General features: G+C 42.5%; 2 protein-coding genes across 2 annotated transcripts; both read right to left on the bottom strand.

Annotated features, from left to right (window-relative positions):
- Positions 1-8,423: 8,423 nt before the first annotated feature.
- Positions 8,424-12,567, bottom strand: LOC128712345 (uncharacterized). Its single transcript, XM_053807240.1, has 2 exons — positions 12,549-12,567; positions 8,424-10,501 (listed from the first exon to the last, which is right to left on the bottom strand). The coding sequence occupies exons 1-2, from the start codon at positions 12,565-12,567 to the stop codon at positions 8,424-8,426; spliced, it is 2,097 nt and encodes a 698-aa protein (XP_053663215.1).
- A 594-nt stretch (positions 12,568-13,161) lies between these two features.
- On the bottom strand, positions 13,162-17,270 carry LOC128712344 (protein artichoke-like). The gene is made up of 2 exons (XM_053807239.1): positions 17,252-17,270; positions 13,162-15,206 (listed from the first exon to the last, which is right to left on the bottom strand). Exons 1-2 carry the CDS (start codon positions 17,268-17,270, stop codon positions 13,162-13,164), a joined length of 2,064 nt encoding a protein of 687 aa, XP_053663214.1.
- Positions 17,271-17,305: the final 35 nt, after the last annotated feature.

Raw genomic sequence — 17,305 nt, 5'->3', positions numbered from 1 at the left:
CTGTAGCTGTTCGCGCCCAGCTACTGCCTGCCTGCACGCTTGTTTGCTATTCATGGTGGCGTACATGGTGGGTTGACATCATAATGAAAATGTGTTTCTTTTTGTCGGTTGAAAAGTTGCGCACTATTCCATGGACGGATACCCGGGAACGGAACCGCTTTTCTTTTTCTTCTTGCTGCTGCCGGGCTTTTCCTGAGCATCGGAATGTAGTTTTGTCCGAAGCGTGATGTCATTCCGGCCACTTGGCTTTGGGGCTGGGTTTACGCTCTTTTCTTTCGGTTCGTTCCAGCTTTAAGTGGTCGGAGAGCGTTAGTTGTACAAAAAAAAAAAAACCGGCTTGCTTTGAACATTTGTACCGTCGGCAATCGGTAAGCAGTAAATAGGAAAATAGATAATCGCCAGTAAGTCCACTGGGCAAGTTTCTCAGAAGGGTTTTATCTTTCTGCTTAATCTCAAAAGGACGATTTTAGATTTTTCGAAAGTAAATTTGAAAAATGGAAAGGAAAATTGAAGAAATAAATTTACACAAAATATGTTTATTTGCTCCATCGTCCAGCCGCTAATAATTTCCCAGTGACCTACATTCGCTGTCCAAAATAACATTTAAAAGCACCTGGCAGCTTTTAAAATATTTCGTCGTCATCGATTTTCCTCCCGTTCCAGGGGGTACGGCCTAAAAATTGGTTCCACTTTTAAACCCAACCACCTCCCCCGGTCGTTTTTCATTCCTTCCACCCACCCGAAAAAGCTTTCGGCCATTATTCGCTCACAGTGTTTGATAACTGTCTCGCATGTCTGGCCATAAATTCATCTTGGAAAGTCATCGCGCACTTCCTGCAGACGTACCCCATCTTCAGCGGGAAGGATTCAGCTGACGTACTTTGGCCGTACGGTTGTCGGACCACGTTTGCGGTACAGCTTGGAACATAAATGGCTGGTTTAATTTCACCTGCAGCGCAAGTTCTTTTTTTCCCTCCGTTTCCAACTTAGCTAGCTGAAGCTGCAAATAGAACAGCTCAAGCACACATACACACGTTCGGTGCTCGGGCCGTGCTGATGAATTTTCTTCCAAAACTTTTTCCACTACGGGTCTCGCCCCGTAAGCAGAGCACCGGGTTTGGATGAAGTCTTATGTTTGCTGTTGTTTTTTGCTCTGCTCTGTTTCTGTTTTTTTTTCAAGTGATATATTCTGCGAACTATTTTTCGCACATACTCGCACCCGGCAAGTCATTGCTCGTGTGCCCGATGTCTCCCTGGGATGCTTTTCAACGGCAACGGTGAAACATATTTTGTACCTTTTGTTGATACTGCCGCTAATTTTCCGCCCGTCTTTCACATTCGCATCGCTGCTCTTTTGAATGAGGCATAATTCACACAGTGAAGCGACAGAATAAAAAAAGTCCTCTTGTACTCACTCACACACACACACCAGCATTCTGTATTTAATCAGCTTTTCGGCGCTTAAATACCGCTGGCGCTCATGCAGCACTGCATGGGACAGATTTAAAGTGATGCTGAAGCGTTTTGGGGGTCTTTTTTTTTGTTGAATGATGAAAAGAGTTTTCATTTTGGACACTACCGAGCCCAGGACAGGTGCCCGATGGGTGTCGATGCCGTAAAGAATGGGCACTCAAAGTGCCAAAAAGCAATTTTCCACCTTCACGTCGAACATTAGCCCATGAGATGTTTTGCTTGAAAGCTCTTTTTTGGGCAGTTTTTCAAATTTTCAAGGTGTGTCTGTGTTTTGCAGTAACTCTGGGCCAAGTTACACGAAGAAGATTGCACACTTCAATAGTTGCTGATCATCAAGATCTACTGGAAGGTACATTGCTAGAGATCTTGCAGAAAGTAGCTTTGGTAACGTAAGCTGACAAGCTTTAACACTCATATAAATGATCGTGAAAAACCATATTGAATATGAATAGTGCGGGGAATTATTGCCTTTGTATTTAATTTTCACTCTACGCTTTGCTGCACCCGCACCATTTGTGGAGCCAATTTCAACACGAATCTCACACATTCGCACGCGTGCAGTGCGACCCTATTTTATTATCAGCCAACAATCGTACGGCTTTTGCTCACAGCACCAGTTCCCGGTGTTTCGTGCGGTTGATAATCTTTCAATTTGTGATATTATTTTATCTGCTTCGATTCCGATTCACCTATGAATTGGTAAAAAGCCGTACCGAATCAAATACCATCGCATCCAGATAATCGACCGGAAATTGAAAATTGTATTCGTTTGTAGCAGTTTTCTTCTTTAGATTTTTTTTTTTTGGTTTTCCATTTCATTCGTGTGCTAGTGGGACGGCTGGAATTCGTGTTTCCGCCAGCCAGCCGCCCGCTGAGGAGATGAGGTTTGCGATGATAATCTTTGCACGTTGCAGATGCAATTCAATAAACGTGATTAATGTTGATTGCATGGTGGTCGTTCGGAAAGAAGTGTTTTTTTTGTGCCATTTTCCTGAACATCCCGCTCGGTAATTGAAAATAAAATGATATTTTTGATTGATTTTACAATGAGCGCCGAAAGATGGCATAGTTTTTTTTTTGTAGTAACAACCGCTTGCTTCTATCTTTTTGGATTAATTTGTTAGAAATTTTCGGGTAATACAAATCATCGACTTCGAACATAATTGATTGGTCATTGAGCGACAACAAGAGGTCGCATTGAAGTCGTCTGGACTAGTGATGGGAAAATACTGCTGAACCTGGCGATTCGAAACCGTTACAAAAAAATAACGCACCAGATCAGATCTAAAAAAAAATAAAGACAAACCTTTTAACACCAAGTAGAAATTTAACTTTGGTCGAACTGCTAGATCGATTGTTTTGTGAAAGTATAATGTAATTCAAAAGGTTAAAAATTCATTTACCACAAAATTTTACAAATTGAAATAATACAGCAACTTAACTGCAAAAATATGCCCAAGGAAAATGTTCACGGGTGACGAACCAGAACCGGTAATCATAGTATTGGACCTGGTAATATACACCAAAAGTCTTGGAAGCCCTGGGCGGAATGATAGTTGGGTGGGGCATAACATCCTTATCGGGCTGCCCGATAACATCCTTATCGGGCTGCCCGATAACATCCTTATCGGGCTGCCCGATAACATCCTTATCGGGCTGCCCGATAACATCCTTATCGGGCTGCCCGATAACATCCTTATCGGGCTGCCCGATAACATCCTTATCGGGCTGCCCGATAACATCCTTATCGGGCTGCCCGATAACATCCTTATCGGGCTACTGGTCTAACGGGATACTGGTGATTCGAAAGAGAGTGATAGAGATAGAAAGAGATGCTGGAGCTCGTAAATCTTATAAATCTCAACAGAATAGCAATCAAGTCGTCACCATTCGACAACCAGGTCCAAAGTTACCAGGAGCTCGATTCCATTACATTTTCTAACAAACCAGGTGCCGGTCCGTTACACAATTTTTGGTACTTGTACCATCACTAGTCTGCACAACAGCTCGTGATGGAAATGCAATTAAATGTGTTCAGGTGTGAATTTCCTTTGCATCACCATATGTTGTGGAACGTTTGATTGGGAAATTTGCCATTAGAGCCAGTCGTGCATAAAAGTGGCTCCCAGTGGATGGTCTCCAAATCCAGAAAAAAAACCCTGTCAATTGCCCACGCAAATCGCACCAATCAAAAATTTCTCCGTTTTAAGAGCTTTCATGTAGTTAACGAGCTCGACGGAACGGTGCGTCCAGTGTGCCCTGGTGGCTCCAGATACATCAACACAAAAAGCTAAAACCATGCATCTCCATCTCCGGTTACAGAGAGTAATAGGATGGCAGTGTCTAAGCTTGCCCTCGGTGGGAATTGCAGAACAAAAGGATAGCGGTGCCTTTTTTTCCCGTAAACAGTCGTAAAACCTGATTATGATAAATTATAATAGCTGAAGAAAAGGGATTTTTCGTACATTCTCGTGTATGGTCTTTTCCACAACGGTTGGTGGGTGGGTGCTTTTGTTACTGGACGATGACTGCGGAACAATGATGAACCGTAACCGGCCTGAAATTCACACATGAGCATTGAGCCCTAATCCTTACACATGAAGCCAGCTGCATCGAGCAGTCTCGCCGGGCTAAGCAGTACCATAACCAACCATATGTGGTTGGCCGCTTTCGAAATCCTCCTTTTTATGGCCAAAACTCAACGGCCGCCCTTCACCCGTGCCGTCAACTGGCAGCCGTCCGTTCCATTCGCTTTGGAGTGGATGAGAAAATCAATTTTAAGTAACTCCGGTTACGTTTCCCACGTAACCATGTCCCATCGTTGGGCGAAGTAAAACTACATCGTTGCCTCTCAAAACCCACTCATCGTTTATCCACACGCTTCTAGTGAGTGAGTTTAAAGGTACTTTAAGCGATTGGCGTCACTGCGGTGGCTCAACGTATTGCGGACCGGCGGGTTGGAGTTTTAAGAGAACATTACACCGTAGGCACCAACCAATACCGACGGGATAAATGAATAACCCGAATTAATTAGATTCGATGATTATGGCCGGTGATAATCCGTGGCGGTCTGGAGTGAACGTGGTTCAAATTGGGCGGAAATTGGCTCGTGTCTAGGACTAGCGCTTTACATGCCGCACACGCTAGCCGATTGCCCCGTAGGTGTATCGCATTACAAAACATACGGTTTCGGGTTTGCTCGCAGCTTTAATACGCCAGCACACACACGATATGGCATTGGCCCATTTTCGCTCCCCCTTTTCCCTTACCTGTGTTCGGGGCCGCGTCCTGTTTCATCGCTGCCGTAGGGTCCAAATTACCATTTCTAAATTAAACAAAAGGTGAGATTCATCCCGCTGCTAACACATCCACCGGATAGACACTCTCGCTCGATTGCCAATATCTAGATTGAACATGAAGCTACAATCGATAGTCGCAGTACCTTCGGATGATGGTTTGCTTGGTGTCGGTCTGGATCGATTAGGTGGGAGGGTGAGCGAACAAAAAAAAGATGGAAACATTGGATACAACGGAGGGTGAGAAAAATTTCTCGGGACACTTGCCCATCATCCCTTCGTGACTTGGTGCTTTTGTTTGTGGTGGTTTGCCTGCTACACACCTGGCAGCAACTTGCCTTTGGGTGGGATTAAGGACCGTGAGCAAGCCAAATATTAAGGACCATATATTCCCGCAGGCGTACTGCTACAAGCAGGCAACCGTAACACGTGCAAGATGTACGGGACATCCCAAGGCGTTGTACAGCTTGGTGTTCTGTGTGTTCCGACCAGCTTGTTGCGTACCGATAGCTCCCAATCAAAGCGTATGGATGATTTCCTTCCACATTAAAGTGCCGTGAAGATTTTGTTTGTTCGCTCCGGTCGAGTTTTGAATAAAATAGGGAGGGAAAAATGCAATTTGCACGAACACGTAGTTGTGACTCCCCAAAAATGGTACCGGAAATAGGTAGGAAATTGAGTAATTTCTTGTCTAGACTTCAAGCAAAACAAACATCCACAGAAATATGTTGTTGTGCTGTATGAAGAACGATAAAAATAAAGTGATATGTTGAGCACTTTAACTACGGATTTAGACATTGGAAGGAGTAGCAATGGTGGTGAAAAATCAATAAACTAAGTTTGAATACATTAATATCTTAATATCTTTGTCAGTTCTGTTCATCGTTCTAGGTCATTCTTGGTCATTCATATGAACATTTAGTAAGGAGTCTTTCAAATCAAGAATCGACTCTCATTAATTTCTGAGGATTCAAGAATCTGTGAGAGTTAATCACCGTCAGAATCTTATAGAACTCATTAATTTCATTCAGTACTTCAGTGATTCTTTCTGATTTATAGGACGGAATCAGTTACACCCAATACTCGAATACTTGAACTATTATGTCTAATACTGCAGACTTGTCATCTTAAACTGTCACATCCAGAGGATTTGGTTTATCAAACGTACAAGCCTGACATACGACCAACTAGATGTAAAAACAGAAAATTTCCAACTCGCTGCAATGTTCGCTACCAGCTACGTGCGCATATTACCATAATATTCAATTTTTCGAAACCGCTCCAGGAACATTTTCCAATTCTCCAACGTATCGCCCGTACGCGTATCGTGTCGATAAAAATGCATTCCACGAAATCGATACCCGTGTATGTTGCGGAAACCCCTTGACTGCAATCGCACAATTGCACTTCCACGTGAATGATTGTGCCTCTTCCGTGTGCAGCGTTTGCATTGTGGAATCAATCACACACGAACGGTTCCGGTAGCAACTGTTCTGGGTTTCCATCCATCCCATCGATTGCTCTTGCATCGGTGTACTATTTATGGCAACAATACCACCCTGGTACCATGTTTTGCCGAAATCTTTCCCGGCGTGAAATGATCTCGCTAGACTGACATCTCTGTTGCCCGCACCGAAGCACGCTCCGGCTGCAAAGGCCTTGTGTGTTTCGCCACCGGAATGGAAACTTCCGCCAATTCCCGCATCAAGGAGCAACGTTCAGGATTGGGCGTACACTTCATAAATCCATTATGAACGAGCTCCAATTTCCTTCGATATGCTACCATTTCCGATACCTTTGGGAGCGGAACGAGCAGCACCAGCACCAGCATATTACCTTGATTTTCCGATACGAAACGTGTTTTGTTTGTAACAAGGAAACAGACTTGAGAAGAATGTTCCGCTACATGGGAACGGTTGTAGTTGTGTGCCTTTATTGGGGGCATGACTCACCAGGTTTACGCTGTACTGTTGACCTACATTGGCCGCAGCTTCATGGGTATCGTATTACAAGCAATTGTTTGGATTGAATATTGTTTCAAATTGCGAGATGTACGTTTTATGCTTTTGAAAGCGTGTGTAAAGTGCTTAGTTTTTTTCCTGTTTTTGTTCACTTTGTCATGCTATTTTTAATCACCACAACCCATGGTGTCAACAAGTTATCACACTGTTATCGCTGCTTGTGTGGCATTAAAACACGCTGTGAGTTGATTTGACTTTTATATTCAGTATTTGACTTTTATATTCTTAGGGCAACTAATTAATATGGGACAAGCCTAACGTTCCATTTATGCTCCAGCTTTAGCATCAACTTCCATTATAATATTCACTTTAAAGTTATGTAACAGAAAAAAAAGATGCACACCTTTGTACACTTTTGGAAAACCTTGCATAGTATTCTTTGTGTTCTCTATCAGTTCCAGTACACTTGCACCCATACAGCACACACATACAAAACAGCCTGAGCACTTAGGCTAACAGAGTACTTTGCGTTTTTGTTCGTCCCCGTTTCATAGAGCATTATTTATGGCCAACTAAAAAGTGCACCCTACAAACTTCTCGCATAGCACCGCGGAACTGAGTCCACGCACCGTAACGATGACGTATGGGGCATGTATTTTAGTTAAAAGTAAAAGTATATTCATCACAACCACTAGGTGGAAAATTAAAACTTAAAAGTGTGAGTGAGCGCAGGAGACAAACAAAACACATTGCAATAAGTGAAGTAGCATAATTGTGCACTTTTAATGATGCACAAATAAAATGATACTAGTTGTACTTCGGCCTGTAGCGTTTTGTTTCCACACCAAACTGGATACATGACCGAAATATATCATAGTGCACGTAAGTATATTCACAAATTGAAAAGTCAATTATTAACTTCCTTCCCGCTACGCCGATGCTTGCTTCCGAATTTCCCACCGAGCAAACCGCACCAACCTCATGAAATAATTAAAACAAGGAAGGAAGCGCCAGCGTCTTTGCACCACGGCACACGTTAGCAAATTTTACAGCGAGGTGAAACTTTAGCACCTAATATCTTCCGATAACATTACCGCATAATTAGATTATGACGTTGGTGCACACCGGTGTGCGCGACAGTTCACGGAACGCACCACCGCCTGCAGGTATAAATTGATTAAAACCGACAATTCTGGTGAAAGTTTTTGTGCGAATGAGCGCGATTCCCGCTGGCAGAAGTGTGTAACGGGTCCCAAAACCGCGGCACTTGCAGTATACTTTGAATGTTAAATATCGTATTTATGCTGTACGAGCCCGCCCGTTCGTAAAGATCGATCGCTTCCTGATCAATTAGCACACATGCATTAGATTTATGGGATTGTTTGCTATCTACGAATATCAAAAATTGTTATGGGAATATTTCGTACATGATGCTATGATGTTTTGATGTTTTCCTATCAACAACAACTACAAGGTCTGATTTGTGAAAATAAAGAATGCTTCCAATTATATTTTTTATCATTCTCGACGCAAAAGAAGTATTGTTAGATTCGTTTTTGCACTAAATATAAGGCAAACTATATACGCTTGTAGTCATAACTTCGTTGTGTACTGGGTCATTTATTTATGTAATTAAACATTAAACATGAAATTATATTCCTTCTTACAACGGGCACAGCAGCACAAAAGCAGGTCAAATATCGTTATTGATCATTGCGGCCAGACTCTCTCTGGTTGTATAACGATTCCGTTCGGCGTTTGTCGAACGGCGATGAAATTTAAAAAAGCCAAACACAATCACCCCCATCATGAGACACAACATTACAAACATTGCAATCATCAGCCCATGGTCACCGCTGCCTCCGCTTACATGTGCAGCACTCTGTTGTACAAGCTGTTGCTGTTTATCTTGCGCTAGTAAAGCAACGCCACCGGAACCAGCAATATTGCTAATCCACTGTTCGATTCGCTTCGCCAGCAGCGCGTTCTTATCACTGTTCTCCTTGGCAAGCTCCAGCGCTTTATCCACCTTGAACGTCTGTTCGTAGATCTTGAACTCGAGTGTTTTAGCGCTCAGTTCCTGTTTGTCGAGCGTTAAATTGTTCGCCGTCTCGATCATGCGACGCAACTCATTATTATCCACACCGGCACTACCGTTCGTCCTGTTCGACATCAATGCCAACCGTATCTCGAACAGCGACTGCCGCAAGCTGTTGAGATCCTTCTGCAGGGCGAACTGATTCCTTGTCAGATCGTACACTGCGCCATCGAGCTTGGTGGTTTGATTCGCTACGTCTGCATTGCTATCGCTGAAACGACGCACATCTTCCAGCACGCTCTGCAGCAACGACTGCAGTGCACCGTCCTCTGTGGAACTGTTGAGATGTGGATGCAGTAGCTGCATCTGCTGCATGGTAACGTTCCAGTTGGCAAGAGGATTCTTATCGTCGTAACAGTAGATGCCCTTCACATTCGTTTGGTTCTGCACGGACGATTGGGATTTGAACAGCGCGATCGAATGTGCGGTGCAATATCGCACGAGCTCGATCAGGTATGTGCAGTTCCAGTTGTTATCGGACAGCCCAATCTTCACGAGTGACGGGAACGTCTTTTTGAGGTACTGAAAGTTGAGCGACTTTAGACGGTTGCCGTCGAGAAAGATCGTCTCCAGTGCGATGGAGGATGTGAGAATGTCGAAATCGAACCGATCCAGATTATTGTAGCTTAGATCTAACCATTTCAGGGACTCCTGCTGCGCAAAGGTACCGTGTTGCAGGTTGGAGATGAACGTACGCTCCAATCCCAGCTGTTCGAGTTTGGTAAACTTCGCAAAGCTCGTGAGGTTCAATGGGCCGATCCGGTTGTTGGATAGAAAGAGGTTCACGAGCGATGTTAAATGTGCAATCGATTCAAAGGATGTGATGGAATTATTGTTCAAATCGAGTGTCGTGAGGCTCATGCTCGATGAGTTGTCCATTAAAATGCTTGCGATTCTGTTGTTCCCTGCGGAAACTAATTCTATCGAGGGTGAGAGATAGATTTCCTCGAGCTTGTTGTTTGCCAGGTACACTTTCTTCACTTCTACTGCGCTCAGATTGAGTTTTGTCAGGTTATTGTTGCTTAATGAAAGAATACTCAGACCTGATCTGGACTGACCTGACTCAGCACTAACCTCAACTGTGTCCGGCTTGACAGGAAATGCCCCTTCCTCGACCACGCTGATGTGATTGTTTTTGAGAAGAATGTTTTGAAGATGATCATTGTTGGAGAAGAGATCGCGTTCTATCACTTGAAGCTCATTGAAGTCTAGATAAATGGTTTGTAATGCATTGAGCGAGGCAAAAACTTTGTTGTCCAATGAGCGAAGTTTATTTCCAGTCAACAGAAGAATCCTCAAATTTATCAGCGAAATGAAGGCCATATTATCAATAGAGCTTATATTATTGTATGATAAAACGAGTTTGGTTAGAGCAGTTGCTCCGGAAAAACAATTCGCGGTCAGCTCGCTCAATGCATTCCACGATACATCTAGCACTTGCAGCGATTGGGCCCTTTCGAGACTGTAACGATTCACATATTTGATACCGCTGCGAGTGAGATTTGCAATCTGTATACCATTAAATGAGTCGAACAACTGCTTAGGCAACTCTTCCACAGTGGAGTTTACAAACGATACATCTAATAATCCATAGTACAACTCACATTGAAACCGTGGAACTGTTAAGCTTTCAATAATGATGTTATAAAATGTTGCCTTTCGGGCATAATAATCTGTATTTTTGCAGGAGTATGTATGATATCCCAATGCACCAACTGCAAACCACCTGCACAAAGGAAGATAATTAGCTACTGGCAATCTAAACTGCACCAATCACACAATATCTACTTACAGTAGCACAAAGCAAACAGCACACTTTTCTTGCATGATGACGCAAAACCACAGAACCACACCCGAACACTGCCCAAGCGGAACTGTGTTCACTGTGGCATCGAAACGACGAAACTTCAGAACCAGCTGCACTGAATCGGCTTACGGGTGCGAGATAAGAATGTTGATAAATGATTTCCGCTTTCTTTCACCATGTCTTGACTTTTGGCGACGATTGCAATTACATGCCGTTCGGTAAAGCGAAAATTTTATTCAAAATGTTGCCATTCTGAACACGACACAGCTGTGGATCACCTATTATAGTTTTTTTTTCTCAATTTTCGCCAAACGAATAACGGATATCAATCTCTGACTGATGAATAACAAGCAGTAATGGATATTGTTATCACTTCAATATTAAATATTAGATAGTATTAGACAAATATGTACCATATTACAAACAGGTCATGAGTAATACCATGTTATTGTCTTTCTCATCGAATAATAAACTTAAATCTTATCTTTCTGGAATGGTGGAGTATTACAAGAAAATGTCATACAGAAGATGAGTCAGACGTGGTTATGAGTGCTTATGCATGGATAGATCTAGACATGCTTTTTGCATGGAATGCAGATAAGGTCTTACCAAATCGGTGACCATGGTAAGATAGAGCATGATCGATCCACCAATCGATTGCAAGAAACCTTCGATAGCTGTTGGATTTAAGTGTTGGGTTCAAGAAATCACACAATTGTAGCAGCCAAGGCTTTAACATTCCATCTGTTGTCAATCGTTGAGGCATACGATTGTCGTCGTAGTGACCGATGTTCCGTCCCTCCTATCTCTTCTCCCTATTTTCCCATATCCCTACCCTCCCCCCCCCCCCCCTCCATGGTTTTTCGGCGGTTCCTTGAATTCTGGACGATACTAATGATTTCGGGCAATTTCAGGCGGTTCTTCCACAAACTGGTTCCATAAATATTTGGAATCGTTTGCAACCTGCTCCGATTAAATGTCAATTTTAACTATCTCTAAATCTGATAACTTCCCTTATCAACCGATCAGTGCCCGAAAAGAACCCGATAACATCCCTCAACGGACAGTCCGACTTAAGCTCGATAAGAGACCGAAAACATCCCTTAACGGGCTACTCGATGAAAACCCGATAAAAGCCCTAAACACCGTTTCTCGAGTCAGTTTGAATCGATATTCGTTGATTTAGAATCACCAATTGAATCTCCTTTAGCCGCAATGGGGCAGGCTTCAGGTTAAAGGAGTCACCTTCCTTTGAAATGTGATGATAATCATTCAAATGGGAAAACGTTACCCCTACTTAGAAAGCTACTTGTATGCAAAACAGTACCACTGACCGTTGAATGGTTTAGACATTTATATGGTGACTGTTCAAAGCATAATAGATAGCAATTTTTAGCAACAAATAATCAATAGATCTCATTCAAAGTAAACGGTGTAACAACCCTTGCCAAGCTGCCCGATATGGGGTGATATCGGTGTTCAGTTGCAACAATTCAATTCTTTATTCATTAATTAGTCATGCACGGTCGTAAAACTATTGCATTTCCCTGTTTGGAGACGGAAATGTCTCCAAAATAGTATGAATTTTATGGAATAAACAAAGCATTTTTCATGCACCAAAAAAGCGACTTTTCTATCCTGTCTTTCACTGCAAGTCTAACTGCAAAGTTGCATACATTATTGGTCGAAAATCGTAATCATCGCCTCATGCATCCCATTCCCTGGATCTTTCGTGTAGATTTGCTTTTAAAACACCGTTTAAATAAATGAACAGTCCATCCCAAGTGTAGTATCAAACTCCGCGAATTTGTCGACATTGATTATTTTTTCGAAATTAAAACAGGGCACAGGATTGCTCTTCGACATTTCCCGACTTCGGTAATTTCCCGAAGATTCATCAAGCAATACCGTACCATTCTTTGCTTGCTCCATCGTTGCTAATGAAATCCTCAATTTTCTCTCGACTCGTTCCAAGCATTCCACATTGCTAGCCACCTCCGTATAGACGCGATCGGTTTTGTTGTGCATTGATGCAATTTGTTTCGACAATGTTCGATACATATTCGTAAATTCGATAGCCTTGGAATCTTTTGTTGGTGCTTTTGTCCTGTATTCTGTTCTGTCAAGTTTTATATATCTATTTGATGCTCTTTGCATTGAAGGAAAACACGACGCCTATGCTTGTAATCTTTTGACATTTAATATACTACCATGAATGAATGGTGCTTACAAAGGAATTGAAAACCTTTTTGTTGGAAGATTACACACCATAGAACCGCATCGTTTCTTTGCGTCGTTTTTTTTTTTCTAGCAGCTTTTTGCCGCAGGTTTGTCATCAAAAAATCGTATCGTCTAACTGTAACTAATGACATTTACACAAGAAAGTATCATCCAACAAAAATATTGCTTTGCTTGATTCGTTTTTACATATTTATTTGCTACAAACTAATTGCTACTATTTAATCATCCTTTCGCTTAATTAGAGATTCGTTAAGAAACCCAAACAAAGTGTTGCAGGTAAAATATTCAAATATTCTCATGAATTATTGTTGCCAAACTACTGTCTCTGTTTGCATATCGGTTTCGTTCGACGTTGAACAAACGACGATTAAATTTAAAAAATCCAAACACAATCACCCCCATCAGGAGACACAACATTACCACTATTGTAATGATCAACCCATGTTCTCCGCTGCCTCCGCTTACATGTGCAGCACTCTGTTGCAAAAGTTGTTGCTGCTGCTGTTGGTTCTGCGCCTGCAAACTTACACCACTGAAATCAGCAACGTTGTAGCTACATGGCCCTTTTCCCTTCGCCACTAGCGCGATCTTTTCACTGTTCTCCTTGGCAAGCTCCATCGCTTTATCCACCTTGAACGTCTGTTCGTAGATCTTGAACTCGAGTGTTTTAGCGCTCAGTTCCTGTTTGTCGAGCGTTAAATTGTTCGCCGTCTCGATCATGCGACGCAACTCGTTATTATCCACACCAGCACTACCGTTCGTCCTGTTCGACATCAATGCCAACCGTATCTCGAACAGCGACTGCCGCAAGCTGTTGAGATCCTTCTGCAGGGCGAACTGATTCCTTGTCAGATCGTACACTGCGCCATCGAGTTTGGTGGTTTGATTCGCTACGTCTGCATTGCTATCGCTGAAACGACGCACATCTTCCAGCACGCTCTGCAGCAACGACTGCAGTGCACCGTCCTCTGTGGAACTGTTGAGATGTGGATGCAGTAGCTGCATCTGCTGCATGGTAACGTTCCAGTTGGCAAGAGGATTCTTATCGTCGTAACAGTAGATGCCCTTCACATTCGTTTGGTTCTGCACGGACGATTGGGATTTGAACAGCGCGATCGAATGTGCGGTGCAATATCGCACGAGCTCGATCAGGTATGTGCAGTTCCAGTTGTTATCGGACAGCCCAATCTTCACGAGTGACGGGAACGTCTTTTTGAGATATTGAAAGTTGACCGACTTTAGGCGGTTGCCGTCGAGAAAGATCGTCTCCAGTGCGGTGGAGGATGTGAGAATGTCGAAATCGAACCGATCCAGATTATTGTAGCTTAGATCTAACCATTTCAGAGACTCCTGCTGCGCAAAGGTACCGTGTTGCAGGTTGGAGATGAACGTACGCTCCAGTCCCAGCTGTTCGAGTTTGGTAAACTTCGCAAAGCTCGTGAGGTTCAATGGGCCGATCCGGTTGTTGGATAGAAAGAGGTTCACGAGCGATGGTAAATGTGCAATCGATTCAAAGGACGTGATGGAATTATTGTCCAAATCGAGTGTCGTGAGGTTCATGCTCGATGAGTTGTCCATTAAAATGCTTGCGATTCTGTTGTTCCCTGCGGAAACTAATTCCATCGAGGGTGAGAGATAGATTTCCTCGAGCTTGTTGTTTGCCAGGTACACTTTCTTCACTTCTACTGCGCTCAGATTGAGTTTTGTCAGGTTATTGTTGCTTAATGAAAGAATACTCAGATTGGACGGTTGATTGAATGCCCCATGCTCGACCACGCTGATGCTATTGTTTTGCAGAAGAATGTTTTGCAGTTTAACATTTTTGGCGAAGAGATCGTGTTCTATCACTTCAAGCTTATTGGAGTCTAGATAAATGGTTTGTAACGCTACTAGCGAGTTGAAAACGTTACTGTCCAATGAGCGAAGTTTATTTCCAGTCAACAGAAGAATCCTCAAATTTATCAGCGAAATGAAGGCCATATTATCAATAGAGCTTATATTATTGTATGATAAAACGAGTTTGGTTAGAGCAGTTGCTCCGGAAAAACAATTCGCGGTCAGCTCGCTCAATGCATTCCACGATACATCTAGCACTTGCAGCGATTGGGCCCTTTCGAGACTGTAACGATTCACATATTTGATACCGCTGCGAGTGAGATTTGCAATCTGTATACCATTAAATGAGTCGAACAACTGCTTAGGCAACTCTTCCACAGTGGAGTTTACAAACGATACATCTAATAATCCATAGTACAACTCACATTGAAACCGTGGAACTGTTAAGCTTTCAATAATGATGTTATAAAATGTTGCCTTTCGGGCATAATAATCTGTATTTTTGCAGGAGTATGTATGATATCCCAATGCACCAACTGCAAACCACCTGCACAAAGGAAGATAATTAGCTACTGGCAATCTAAACTGCACCAATCACACAATATCTACTTACAGTAGCACAAAACAAACAGCACACTTTTCTTGCATGATGACGCAAAACCACAGAACCACACCCGAACACTGCCCAAGCGGAACTGTGTTCACTGTGGCATCGAAACGACGAAACTTCAGAACCAGCTGCACTGAATCGGCTTACGGGTGCGAGATAAGAATGTTGATAAATGATTTCCGCTTTCTTTCACCATGTCTTGACTTTTGGCGACGATTGCAATTACATGCCGTTCGGTAAAGCGAAAATTTTATTCAAAATGTTGCCATTCTGAACACGACACAGCTGTGGATCACCTATTATAGTTTTTTTTTCTCAATTTTCGCCAAACGAATAACGGATATCAATCTCTGACTGATGAATAACAAGCAGTAATGGATATTGTTATCACTTCAATATTAAATATTAGATAGTATTAGACAAATATGTACCATATTACAAACAGGTCATGAGTAATACCATGTTATTGTCTTTCTCATCGAATAATAAACTTAAATCTTATCTTTCTGGAATGGTGGAGTATTACAAGAAAATGTCATACAGAAGATGAGTCAGACGTGGTTATGAGTGCTTATGCATGGATAGATCTAGACATGCTTTTTGCATGGAGTGCAGATAAGGTCTTACCAAATCGGTGACCATGGTAAGATAGAGCATGATCGATCCACCAATCGATTGCAAGAAACCTTCGATAGCTGTTGGATTTAAGTGTTGGGTTCAAGAAATCACACAATTGTAGCAGCCAAAGCTTTAACATTCCATCTGTTGTCAATCGTTGAGGCATACGATTGTCGTCGTAGTGACCGATGTTCCGTCCCTCCCATCTCTTCTCCCTATTTACCCATATCCCTCCCCTCCCCCCCCCCCCTCCATGGTTTTTCGGCGGTTCCTTGAATTCTGGACGATACTAATGATTTCGGGCAATTTCAGGCGGTTCTTCCACAAACTGGTTCCATAAATATTTGGAATCGTTTGCAATCTGCTCCGATTGATTGTCAATTTTAACTATCTCTAAATCTGATAACTTCCCTTATCAACCGATCAGTGCCCGAAAAGAACCCGATAACATCCCTCAACGGACAGTCCGACTTAAGCTCGATAAGAGACCGAAAACATCCCTTAACGGGCTACTCGATGAAAACCCGATAAAAGCCCTAAACACCGTTTCTCGAGTCAGTTTGAATCGATATTCGTTGATTTAGAATCACCAATTGAATCTCCTTTAGCCGCAATGGGACAGGCTTCAGGTTAAAGGAGTCACCTTCCTTTGAAATGTGATGATAATCATTCAAATGGGAAAACGTTACCCCTACTTAGAAAGCTACTTGTATGCAAAACAGTACCACTGACCGTTGAATGGTTTAGACATTTATATGGTGACTGTTCAAAGCATAATAGATAGCAATTTTTAGCAACAAATAATCAATAGATCTCATTCAAAGTAAACGGTGTAACAACCCTTGCCAAGCTGCCCGATATGGGGTGATATCGGTGTTCAGTTGCAACAATTCAATTCTTTATTCATTAATTAGTCATGCTCGGTCGTAAAACTATTGCATTTCACTGTTTGGAGACGGAAATGTCTCCAAAATAGTATGAATTTTATGGAATAAACAAAGCATTTTTCATGCACCAAAAAAGCGACTTTTCTATCCTGTCTTTCACTGCAAGTCTAACTACAAAATTGCATACATTATTGGTCGAAAATCGTAATCATCGCCTCATGCATCCCATTCCCTGGATCTTTCGTGTAGATTTGCTTTTAAAACACCGTTTAAATAAATGAACAGTCCATCCCAAGTGTAGTATCAAACTCCGCGAATTTGTCGGCATTGATTATTTTGTCGAAATTGAAACAGGGCGCAGGATTGCTCTTCGACATTTCCCGACTTCGGTAATTTCCCGAAGATTCATCAAGCAATACCGTACCATTCTTTGCTTCCTCCATCGTTGCTAATGAAATCCTCAATTTTCTCTCGACTC

This window comes from Anopheles marshallii, chromosome 3 (assembly GCF_943734725.1).
Source record: "Anopheles marshallii chromosome 3, idAnoMarsDA_429_01, whole genome shotgun sequence".
Taxonomy (NCBI): domain Eukaryota; kingdom Metazoa; phylum Arthropoda; class Insecta; order Diptera; family Culicidae; genus Anopheles; species Anopheles marshallii.
Note: the sequence above shows the minus strand (reverse complement) of the source record. Positions and strands in the feature narration are given on the sequence as shown.